This window comes from Ictidomys tridecemlineatus, chromosome 15 (genome assembly GCF_052094955.1).
Source record: "Ictidomys tridecemlineatus isolate mIctTri1 chromosome 15, mIctTri1.hap1, whole genome shotgun sequence".
Taxonomy (NCBI): domain Eukaryota; kingdom Metazoa; phylum Chordata; class Mammalia; order Rodentia; family Sciuridae; genus Ictidomys; species Ictidomys tridecemlineatus.
The window spans coordinates 16615514-16628186 of NC_135491.1; the positions used below are offsets into that span (position 1 = coordinate 16615514).

The window sequence follows — 12673 nt, forward strand, 5'->3', positions numbered from 1 at the left end:
ATATTTTAAAAAGGATTTTTGTTCGAGCTAATGTTTATTATCTACTTATTCTAAGAGTTCATAATTATAAAAATAAAGCCCACAAGGCTGATGTAAGCTCAGTGGTAGAGCACTTGCCTAAAATGTGTGAAGCACTGGGTTCAATCCTCAGCAACACATAAAAAACAAACAAAAGATGTTATGTCCATCTACAACTAAAAATACTTTAAAAAAATAAAATAAAGCTGACAGAATTACTGAAAGCATTTCAAATGGATACCCGCATAGAGGCACTAGGTAGCTAGCCTAGGTAGCAGTTCAATGAAGGTAACTTTTAAAAAGAAGAGACCACAGTATCTCAAAAATAAATAAAAAGAGAGAGAGAGAGAGAAGGGAGCAAATGTTCCTATGTCCTAAAAAATAAAAATGCACTTCACAGAACAAGGGGAAACTATTCGCCTTGACCTTGACTTTTAAACGGTAAACGACAATTCTTTCCTTTTCCTTCGAGGCACGTGAGGGACGTACAAGTTCAGCAGAACTGGGAAAGAAAGAAATCTTAAAATCCAGGCCTTTCTTGGAGCCCAGCCTGTTTAAATGAGGTCACAGAGCCACGACCGCATATGCCTCTACCCACTCACGCCTACACTTATTCACCTATTCACACCAATTCAGAAATCTTCCCTGTACCCATGAAAGGCATGGGTCACGGATACCCAGGGCTCGACTGCAATTCATAATAGCTTCCTGGAAGGCACTATGGTTCTGAAACCTGCAGTTGGACCCCCATCCCCAGAACTGAGTGTGAGGGCGTGGGAGTCTGTCCGCGCATCGGGACGTGATATGGTGGGAGTCCTCCCAGGAGCCAGTCCCTACTGGTGGACTTCTAACATTCTTATCTCAAGATCAGGTCAGAGCCCTTTAGCTGGGAGTCTTTCCCCTGGCGCTCAGAAGATGACTGGAGGGGCCATTTCACTACTCTGGGTTGGGTGTGGCTATACGGCAGATGTCACTGGGGTCACAGTCATACTCTCCACGGCCACAGCAACTTGGCTCACACAAGAATCTTTGCATCCAATTGGGTCAAACGCCATCACGTACCAGTCCCGAGCTCAAAACCGCTCCGAGTCCGGCTCCAAACCCAGGTCCTGTCACGCCCACCGACACAGCCACACCGCTCTTCTCACCAGCGGCCCGAGGCAGCGCCATACAGTGCCTCCCTTCCCTCTCCTTACCCCCCGCGCCGCAGCGCCTTTGTTACGTAATGGCTAGGACCGACACTCCGGGACAGGACTGCTCACTTGTGGCGCCAAACACGTCTCAAGGTGATGCCCAGCCCAAGCGAAGACGCTCGGCCGGGAACTGTCTACAGCCCAAGGGGCCTAACGGGCCGCACGCAGGGGTTGTTGGGAGGGCCAGCCGCGCGCGCTGAGTGCGCAGGCGCGCCTGGACAAAGGGGGCGGGCCCAGGCGCGCCCTGTAAGCCTGGGAGCTAGTTCCGCCCCTGCTAGGGTGCGCTGCCCAGTCCTTTGTCTCAAACCGTGTGCTGGCGGGGCGTGGAGAGGGGCGGGGACCGACTGCCTGCGTGTTGATGAAGTAGTGAAGTTTGAAAACGTGACACTCGGTGCGGCCTGCTGAAGAGCTCTGTCCAAGGAAGCGCTGTGTCTGCCCTTGGAGTGGTTCTGATGTGATTCGTCCTGTGTAGTTTGAGATTGAGACAGTGTTTCTGGGGTAACCAGAATTACATATGTGAGGGAGGTTTTATGAATTGTGTGTCGGGCTCTGTAGGACTGAGTGATGTGGGGGTCTGTGGGATAATAGGAGTTAATGAGTGCATGAGATCGTGTTTCTGTGGAATTGTCTGTAACTCACTATGAACATTTATGATAGGTTTGTCTTTGTCAGGTCGTCCCTGCTGTGCACATCGCTGGTGTGTTCCTATGTGAAATTCTTTTTTTTTTTTTTTTAAGTGGTACAGAGGACTGAACCCAGGGGCACTCTACCAACTGAACTATGACCCCAGCCCATTTTTTAAATTTAATTTTGAGACAGGGTCTTACTAAGTTGCAGAGGCTGGCGTGGAACTTGGTATCCTCTTGCCTCAGCCTCCCAAGTCGCTGGGATTGCAGTTTGTGCCCTTGTGCCTGGCCTATCTGGATATTTTGATGTGACCAAGATACATGTTCTCCTCAACTCTGATATGGAGAGAGGAGTGCTGCATCTGCAAGGAGCATCAATTATACTGAAGGATTCGATTTGAAAATGTTTTTAATTATTTATTTATTTTACATATAATCACGGGTATAATATGCAAATGAGCATAACTTTTAAAATAAGATTTTTTTAGCCAGGTGCATTTTAACTTCAAGTTCAAGCTGCCTCTTTCAAAAACATAAAAATGCTGTATTTCTCAGTCTAGAAATCAGGAGGAAAGAGGTATAAGTAACACACATAGAAATGTCTACTTAAGCCCTCTTTGTCTTATTTCTAATAAGAATGGAAACACATTGGTTACCAACAATATGTTCTAATTTTTGTTTAATTGAGGAGATAAGGAACTCAGTCAAAGGATATTGGATTCCACACAGAATGTTGTCACCAACCAGCATGGGCAGCTGAACTAAGGAACACCAAATAAAACCCAGACACAATTTACCTTTGCACAAGCTTCAGGAAATCTTCCCTGGCTCTCGGCCTCAGGATCCCCAAAAGAGAGAGCAAGAGAAAGTCACTGACAATAGAGAGGGAACACGTTCAGAAGTGAGCTTTTATTGGGGAGACTCCTGTTCCTAAAAAGTTCTATCCAAAAAAGGTCAGAAGGGGCAGGACTGCAAGGGAACAGGTGAGTGTAACTTGGGAGACCAAGTCACAAGTCATGGCACTACTGCGCCAGAGTACAGTGATCTTTCAGATCCCCTTGGTGCATCAGGATTGGAAGGCGAGGTTACTCAGTGTGGCTCCCCACAATAGAAAATCTTAGCAGGCAAAGATAGAGAGCCAGGAAAAATGTCCCAAATAACAGAATTTGTGTGGTGAGATCACCTCTGGCATAAAGAGCACTGAGCTAGCAGAGTAGGCATAGTCATAGTCTGCTGTAGGGACCACGAAGAAGTTATGAGTAGTGTAAGTTTTAACATATTTCACAAGGCAATAAATCATTTCTCTTATGATATATAAACATGAGTAGGGATGAAAATAGGAAGCAGAAATAATCCTAAAAAACTGACCCTTCTGTCCATAAAAAAGAAAATATAGTGAAAAGAAAAAATCCTGTCTAACACTGTCACCAGGTCTTTAACATGCAAAAAGACAAAAAAATCAAACAAAAAACAGATGTAAATATTGTAAGAAGGGTGTATCATCTTTATTTGCAGATATATGATGGTAAAACCTGAGAATTTATCATCTTATAACTAATACCTTATGAAATATATTAAAATTTCAGACATTACTAGCATATTTTAAGTATTGTGCAGCATTACATTAGAAGGTATTTTATTAGCTACAAGAGGATGAGAAAAATGAGGAATAATCAAAGAAATTTCACAACATATGTATTAATGGATATTCATTAATGGATATTCATCCATTCAATGCCAACTGTGCAGTCATTTGGGGTTCTCTGTATTTAAATAAAATATAAAATTCAAAGAATAAACCCAATGAGTTTTTATTCAAATTGGATAAAACAACTTAAATTTTATGGAGAAACATCTGTCTTTATTTCCAAATAATAACCTATATATTAATATTAATAATATGCAATATTATTTATTTCCAAGCAATGAAAGTGTTTGAAAAATTTAAGTCAAATATTGATGGAACAAAGAAAATAGAAATAGATATGAGGATAAGAGCTATAATACATGTCATAGTATTTTAATGTTCAGTAGGAAAAAATGAATAATTTAATAGTTGGTTCTAGCACAATTCACCTTATTTCTGGATGGAAAAATATTGACATCCTGTATCATACTGTGAACCAAAATCAATTCCAGATAGATTAAAATGTTAAATCTATATGTCTGTATACACAGTCACAGAAAACTGCACTTGGCTCCTTTATTCCCTGGCTGTCCGAAATTTTCTATAAGCAAAACTTTTCTAAGAAACAGAAAACACTGGAAACAAGACTGGGAGTATAGCTCAGCAGCAGGTCTTGCCTGGCAAGCACAAGGTGCTGGGTTCGATCTCCAGAAACACACACAGAGAAAAAGTAAACATTGGAAATAGCTTGGGAAACAAAATAGATAAGAATATGAGAAAGTTTATTGTAGCATTACTCTTTGCTATTTTTTGTTTTATTTTTCTTTTTCCAATCCTAGGGACTTAAACTCAAGACCTTGCACATTCTAGGCAAGTACTCTTATTACTGAGTCATATTACCATCCCAGAAGCATTACTTTTAAAATATAAAGAACAGAAGACAATCAGAAATAACAATTGGGGAAATGTTTGAAGAGGCAAAGGCATACATATACTGTGGAACATACTGTAATTATTAAAGACTAAGTTATCTATTGAATTGAAGAAAAAAATTAAAAATGTAATTGAATGTAAAAAGGCAAATTCCAGAGAAATATATAAAGTATTGTCCATTTTTTTAAATTTATTTTTTTAGTTGTAAATGGACACAATACCTTTATTTTTTTTATGTGGTGCAGAGGATCAAACCCAGGGCCTAGCACGAGCTAGGCGAGCGCTCTTCCGCTGAGCCACAATCCCAGCCCTATCCATTCTTTTAAATATAATGATTTATTTGTGTATTATGATTTGAGCATAAAGAAATTCATGAAGGGAAAGCTTTAGGCATTATTCAAAGTGAACAGCTATGGAAAGACAATAAGGAATGGACAGGGACAGAGATTGATTTTTTTTCCTTTTCATTTAATGGCACTGTTTCATTGACTTAATATAAAAGTGTAATTTTAGATGATGACTTAATCCTCCAAATATGCACATAAAACAAAATAGAAATGCATTTGGCAATTCTCATTGTTTACCAGTTTTCTTTGTGATAACAATGTGAAACATTAGACCAGAATCATCTGTCTGTAATAATTCTCCCATCTGCAGGTATTTTTGTTCACTCTACATTTCGCAAACTCATTATAAAATTTCACTTTTTTTTTTTTTTTGGTTCTGGGAATTGAACCCAGTGATTAAGGGGTGCTTAAGCACTGAGCCACATCCAAGTCATATATATACATATATACATACACATACACACACACACACACACACACACATATATATTTTTTGAGACAGTGTCTTTCTAAGTTGCTTAGGGCCTTGCTAAGTTGCTGAGGCTGGGTTTGAACTTGTGATCCTCCTGCTTCAGCCTCCCAAGCCTTTAGGATTACAGGTGTGGCAAAATTTTACATCTTGAGAGCTTGACTGGAGGTTCTAGCAGGGGAGCGCAGCTACTCATATAACCTTGACCGAAGAACAGTCTATCAGGGAAGGTCATCCTCTTCAACCCAGCACACAGCTTTTGGAGGGATGCACATGGAGCGGTGAAGGAGGAAAGGGACACCCGCTTAGCCAGCCAGATCAGCTGACTCAACCCTGGCGATCAATGGGGTGACAGATAGATGTCACAGCCAGATCGCCCTCACATCCAAAAATTTTACCTCTTTAAAACTGTAAAAATAAAGTAATTCAATGTCCAAAACCTCTTACTGCCAAGTACACATGAGGCTTGGGATTTAATAGCAAGTACCACAAAAACAAAAACAAAACAAAAATCCTATTTACACAGAATTTAAGAAAAATTAGAGTGGTAGGGTATGAAAGGATGGACCTCTGGCAACAATATACGGATTTCCCTTCCCCACAATAGTTACCTGTCCGGTAAACCAGACAGCTATTTGCTAAGTATGAAAACTGGGGCACAAGAAAAGCCCATCTCAAAACATTAACTTAATCCTAAATAAAGTCCAACTGTGGGTTAAAAAAAAAAAAACCAAAAAATAAAAATTTAAGGAGTTGGGTGTGATGCCACAAGTCTGTAATCCCAGTAACTCAGGAGGCTGAAGCAGGATCCCAAGTTGGAGGCAAGCCCAGGGAATTTAGGGAGACACTCTCTCAAAATAAAATGAAAAGGGGTGGAGATATAGCTTAGTGGTAGAGCACCCCTGAGTTCAATCTCTAGTATCACAAACATCTTGATTTTTTAATAATTTTTTTTAGTTGTTGATAGACCTTTATTTATTTACTTATTTTACTTATATGTGGTGCTGAGAATCGAACCCAGGGCCTCATACATGCTAGGCAAGTGCTCTACCACTGTGCCACACCCCAGCCTGACAACTTGATTTCTTAAGGTACTTTTATTAGGCTTCTGAACTACAATGGCAGAGTTGAGCAGTATCAACAGAAATATTATGGCCCACAAAAGCTAAAATACTTACCCCCTTTCTTGCCCTTTATGGAAAATGTCTGCTGACCTTTGGTCTAGAACACAATATATAATTCCATTGATGTATTTGATGCAATTGCAAAATTAAGACAGTCAATAGGTTAACCCTAAAAAGTTTTATTTTCATGTATGTATTACTCTATAGCATAAGAATGGTAACTGACATGATGCTTAGAATAAGTAAAAACTGCTTATAGAGGAAAATATTAGAAGTAGAACAAGTCCTTACCTTGAAAAAAGAAAAAAACCCTTCATATTTGGATTCAGCTATTTCATCTCTGGAAAAAAAATTTCAGCTGGAAACTGTTCACATCTATGAAACTTTAGGGAAATTACCTTGTACTGTACTATTTCTCCCCATGCCCCCAAACCTTTATGGGGCCAAGGAATTTGCCCTGTTAAAAGCTCCTATTGTGGGGCTGGGATTGTGGCTCAGTGGTAGTGCTCGCCTAGCACCGGCGGGACTCGGTTTCGATCCTCAGCACCACATAAAAATAAAGGCATTGTGTTGTGTCCATCTACACCTAAAAAGTAAATTAAAAAAAAAAAAACCGTCTACTGTGCCAGGCCAGTGGTACATGGCTGTAATCTCAGCAACTCAGGTGGCTGAGGCAGGATTTCCAGGCCTTGTGTCAAAATAACAAATAAAAAGGACTGGGGATATGGGTCGGGGTCAGTGATTAAGCACACCTGGTTCAAATAAAACAAAACAAAAAACAACAAAGAGTAGAGATGACATATCTTCTTTGGCTTTTTTTTTTTTTTTGGAATTGGGGAATGAATGGGCGCTTAACCACTGGAGTACATCCCAGCCCTTTTCTATATTTTATTTAGAGACAGGGTCTCAACTGAGTTGCTTAGCACCTTGCTGTTACTGAGGCTGGCTTCAAACTGGCAATCCTCTTGTCTCAGCCTGCCCAGCTGCTGTGATTACAAGGTGAGTGCCACCTGGCCTGGCCTTTTTTTTTTTTTTATGAATGATCAATTATAAATCAGGAGCTATCACTTCAAAAATGTAGATATTTGGTCAGGTGCAAAGGCACACATCTGTAATCCACACTACTCCAGAGACTGAAGCAGGAAGATAACAAGTTCAAAGACAGTCTGGGCAATTTAGCAAGACCCTGACTCAAAAAACAGGACTGGGAGGGCGGGGATATAGCAGTTGGTAGAATGCTTGCCTTGCATGCACAAAGCCCTGGGTTCAATCCCCAGCACCACACACACACACACACACACACACACACACACACACACACACACACGGACTGAGGACATAGCTCTGTGGTAGAACATCTGCTCAGGATATGTGAGGCCCTGGGTTCTATCCCCAGTACTAAAAACAACAACAACAAAACACTATTACCACTAGTAACAAAAACCCTGATGACAAAGTGAATTTTTGGGTTCTCTCTCTGGGCCTGTATTTTCTTAGAACATCACAGTTGACTTGAACGGGACACTGGACATCTCGTGTCCCAACGAGGTTTGTTTCTAATTTTCTTTATTAAATAGACACTTACCATTGGATCATTTGTTTAGGGTACACATATGCTTTATCTGACAGTGAAAAACAGCAGTCTTTTTCATACCTCCCTAATCAACTGCTAGCATCAAGATTTTTAGAATGGCAAAAGGAGACATCTACTGTTATATAATGGTTCTTTGAATATTTGATAAAGTTTTGATTAAAAAGAAATTGGTTTTGCTGCTTCATTATAACTAGTTAATTGATATCATGCTAATTTATTCTGTTCCTTGTGTTTAAATTTATATTTGTATTAACCTAAAAATAATTTTTTTGGTTTTCAAATGTTTCTGAAAAAACATTATATTCAGAATAACAAAGTCTGAATGTTTCTCCCATGAAACAATGCTGTTTATCTTTGTTTTTTTTTTCTTCATGAGCATCACCAACGTTCTATCTGTAGTTTTTTTTATACCAGGTATCATATGATGTAGCAAAAAGGAGATTAGTCTAAGTCCTTCCCACATATTATTAACATTTCCCCCATCAACACCCAGGATTATTTCATGTTCAATAGGAAAGAAGTGATCATGGAAAAATTTCTTAACATATTACTCTTACATGGTCTTTAATATACTGCTTAATGGTAAGGTCTTCAGAAAGTTAATATCTTTCAACAAATAATACTGATGACAACAATGAATATAAAAACAATGATTAACATACAGCAAATATGTATTTATTACATGGCCCGCACAATTTTAAGCACCTTGTCTCAACTCATTTAATCCTCGAGAAGTATTATGAGGTAGGTATTATAAATATCTCCATTTTATAATTTCCACTGAGAAATACATCTATAAAAACAGGGCTGGGGTGGCTGGGGTTGTGTCTCAATGTTAGAGCACTTGCCTGGCATGTGTGAAGCACTGGTTTCGATCCTCAGCACCACATAAAAATGAATAAATTAAACAAAGGTATTGTGTCCATCTACAAAAAACAAAACAAAACAAACACACAAACAAAAAAAACCCACCAACAACAAAAAAACAGGGCTGGGCATGGTGGCACACATCTGTAGTCACAGCCACTTGGAAAACTGAAGCAAGAGTCACTTGAGTCCAGGAGTTTGAGCCCAGTCTGGGCAACAGTGACATCTTGACTCTCAAATAGAAACAGTATCAGGAAGGGTAAGTAACAAACTGAAAATGACTAATTTTTTGGAAAGGGGAATGAATAGAAGGATGGCAGTCAGTGGATATGTTTTTCCTTATTTGTAATGTTTATAAAATTTTTAATAAGCAAAACATATTCATGACTAATTTCTACATTAAAATAAAACACATAGTACAGATATGCCTAGAGAGAATTTCTATGAGGGACATGCATTTTTGCATGTATCGTGGCAAAATGGAGGAAAGTACAATGTCCATTAGTAGGGATTTAATAAGACATCATAGTAGCACAAGGAAACATCAGGAAAGTGTTTAAAAATCCCTATTTATTGAGTGGAACATCTTTTATGAATATTTTTACTAAAAGAAATCCTTAATTTTATAAGAGCTAAAAGGAACAAGCCACTTAGGCATGGTGGTATATACCTGTAAATCTCCAACAACTCAGGAGGCTAAGGCAGAAGGGTCTCAAGTTCAAAGTCAGCCTCAGCCATTTAGTGAGACCCTGTCTCAAAACAAAAATAAAAAGGGGATGGAGATGTAGTTTAGTGGTAGAGCGCCCCTGGGTTTAATCCCCAATATCATTTTTTAAAAAAGGCATCTTCAAAAATAAAAAGGTTACTTCTCTCAGTTATTAGAGATATTTTAAAAATAAAGGCATTTTACAAAACATGATGTAAAAACATCTTTATAGTCATAAATTTAAGATAGATTAAAATATCAATAATGTAAGAATTATAGAAATAAAGGAAAAAAGAAAATGAAAGTCACAGGATTATATGTGTGCATGAATTCTATGATGTATAAGAATATCAGAAAGGTCAAGTATTTTTTTTTAATATTTACTAGACTGAATAATCTGAATTCAAATGAAAAATGAATTTTTATTAAAAAGCTTCCAAAATATATTCTATTTATATTATGTATCTCCAGCATGATTTTTCTTCGACTAAATAAGCTGTAGTTAATAAATAAATGTTCTACATTCTTATGTTTAGAAGGGTTATCAGAAAGATAAATTCTCTGATAGTCAAAAAGTTTTGAGCCATAATCAAAACCTTCCCACCCATTTTATATATTCTGGTTTATCACCAGTACAGATTTTGATGCTGAATAAGTTGTGAACTATAATTAAAGTTCTTTCCACAGTCCTTGTATTCACAGGTTTTCTCACCAGCATGAATTCTATGATGACTAATAAGTTGTGAACTCTGCGAGTAGGCTTTCCCACAAATCTTACATTCATAGGGTTTCTCACCAGTATGAATTCTCTGATGTCGAGTAAGGTCAGATCCAGAACGAAAAGCTTTTTCACATTCTTTACATTCATAGGGTTTCTCACCTGTGTGGATTCTTTGATGTTTAATAAGTTGTGAACTCTGACTAAAGGCATTGCCACATTCCTTACATTCATAAGGTTTCTCTCCGGTGTGAATTCTCTGATGCTGGGTAAAGTTTGAACTACTGCTAAAGGCTTTCCCACATTCTTTACATTCATAAGGCTTCTCTCCAGTGTGAATTCTGTGATGTCGAGTAAAGTTGGAACCACTACTAAAAGCCTTTCCACATTCCTTACATTCATAGGGTTTCTCACCAGTGTGAATCCTGTCATGTCGAGTAAGGTCTGAGCCACAAATAAATGTTTTCCCACATTCTTTACATTCAAAGGGCTTCTTGCCAGTGTGAATTTTCTGATGATGAGCAAGTCTTGAGGGATGTCTAAAGGCCTTGCCACACTCCTTACACTCATGAGGTTTCTCAATGGTATGAATAATTTGATGTGTAGTAAATTCAGAGTCATGTCTAACATTTTTTCTATATTCTTTTGTTGCACAGTATTTTTCTTTATTATTAATAAGTTGCTGTAATGTAAAGGATGGGTGTTGACTAAAAGTAGGCACATCTTCATGGGTGATTATCAGTTCACTGAAGTGCCTGTCCTGAGAGCCATGTTGTTTCTCAAACTGGCCATTACAATCCCAATCATCTGTGAGACTAGAGCACTGAAGGTCATGTCTTGTCAATCTTCCCATTATCTCCCACTGGGCTGATTCTATTTCATAAATTTCTTTCTTCAGAAATAACTTCTTGATCTCACATGTTGATTCCAGGACTGAAAGAAAATACAAAAGCACTCACTCAACATTTTTATTATTTGGGAAGAATGAAACTTCAATTGAAATGAGTGAATTAAAATGAAGTTTAAAAAAAATGGATGAGAAAAGAAGACAGGAGGGGGGCTGGGGATGTGACTCAGTGGTAGAGTGCTTGCCTTGCATACTGAGGCACTGGGTTCAATTCTCAGCACTGCATATAAATAAATAAATTAAATAAAGGTCTATTAACAATTTAAAAAAATGAAAAAGAAGATCACACAGGAATACTGTCAAATATGTGGCACATAGTAGGTAATTAATATTACTGTGGAATAACATTCTCAATTAAATAAGGAAAAGAGTTTGAAATAACACAATCACACTGAAACTTTTTTTTGATAGTTGTAAGGTATTAAATCTGATCATGATAAAAGTAGAGGACAGATTAGAAATAAATACTTTTTACCACATTCTCAGTAAGACTAAGAGACATAGTATTGATAAAATAAAGCAACTTATTAGAAAAAAAATGATGTGAGATACCTACAAGTTAGAGTCATGATAGCTAAAATAAAACCTTAAAACAGACAATAAAAACTATTAGCAGAATAGAAATTGTCGGTGTTTGTCCCTTTGCAGAAACATCAATTTGAACAACTAGACATGTCTGAAAATACCCTCACAATAGCTAGGCAATCAAGATGAAAGATTATAATAGCTGAGTAGAGTTTAGAAATAAGAAAAAAGATACACTGAAGAGGGTAGGAAGATGGTGTTATATTACCCATGTCACCTTTTTGCAAAGCCCAGGCAGTGAAACAGGACAGAGATAACATTTCAGGGAAGGAACAAATTGAGTATCTGACTTTACTGAAGATGGTAACAATAGGTCTGTCCCAGTTAATCCCAGCACCAAATTGGCACAAGACTTTAAGCCCACATCATTGACAGACTAACTCCTATGGCCCCAGGTTCTAGGTGACTCACATAGGCCCAGACTCCAGGCCAGTCCAAGTGATAGCCAATCTATGCAGACCAATTAAACAGGCCAGCACCCCTAGTGGACCCAACTTCCAGGCCCACCCCAGCAATAGACCAGTCCTATGACCCCAGGCTCCAAGCTGGCCCACAAAGACTAATAACTCAGGCCCATCCCCATATAATCAGGTTGCAAGCCTGTCCCCACAAGAACTTCAGACCTGCCCACATGTACCCAGGCTCCAAAAACACTCCCATGCTATGGGTTCCCAGGCCTACTCATGTGGAAGCCAGCACCAGGTTAATCCAGGACCCAGGGCCCCCACATGTCCAAGCTCCAGACTAAACCCAATGGACCCAAATGACAGAACTACCTCACAGAACCAGGAACCAAACCACATAGACATCATGAAAAAACAAAGGAGGAAAGTGCCCGAAACAAATCAAGATACTACAACAATAGAATCCACAGATAGCTCAGTAGGTGAAATGTCAGAGAAGGAGTTCGGAATATAAATAACTAAAATGATTTGAGAATTAAAGAATGACCTAAGTGA

At 38.6% G+C, this 12673-nt stretch overlaps 2 protein-coding genes across 13 annotated transcripts in view; both read right to left on the minus strand.

Moving 5' to 3' along the window:
- Positions 1-1414, minus strand: part of Zfp82 (ZFP82 zinc finger protein) — a 28103-nt gene extending 26689 nt beyond the window's left edge. For 3 of the 9 annotated variants that reach the window (XM_040279473.2, XM_040279471.2, XM_021721221.3), the window contains exon 1: positions 1215-1414. Coding sequence is in view for 2 of the 9 variants with exons in the window: in XM_078033153.1 (XP_077889279.1) it covers positions 1081-1188 (108 nt within the window). In the remaining 7 variants the exon portion in view is untranslated. Of the gene's footprint in view, positions 1-1080 lie in introns of all 9 variants that reach the window. The other 6 variants (XM_078033153.1, XM_021721219.3, XM_040279470.2 and 3 more) reach the window with 5 other exon arrangements.
- A 2831-nt stretch (positions 1415-4245) lies between these two features.
- The window catches only part of Znf566 (zinc finger protein 566), a 28081-nt gene continuing 19653 nt past the window's right edge, over positions 4246-12673 (minus strand). For all 4 annotated transcript variants that reach the window (XM_021721223.3, XM_078033174.1, XM_021721224.3 and 1 more), the window contains one exon: positions 4246-11155. In XM_021721223.3, the coding sequence (XP_021576898.1) occupies positions 10131-11155 (1025 nt within the window). In that variant the 3' untranslated portion in view covers positions 4246-10130. The remainder of the gene's footprint in view (positions 11156-12673) is intronic.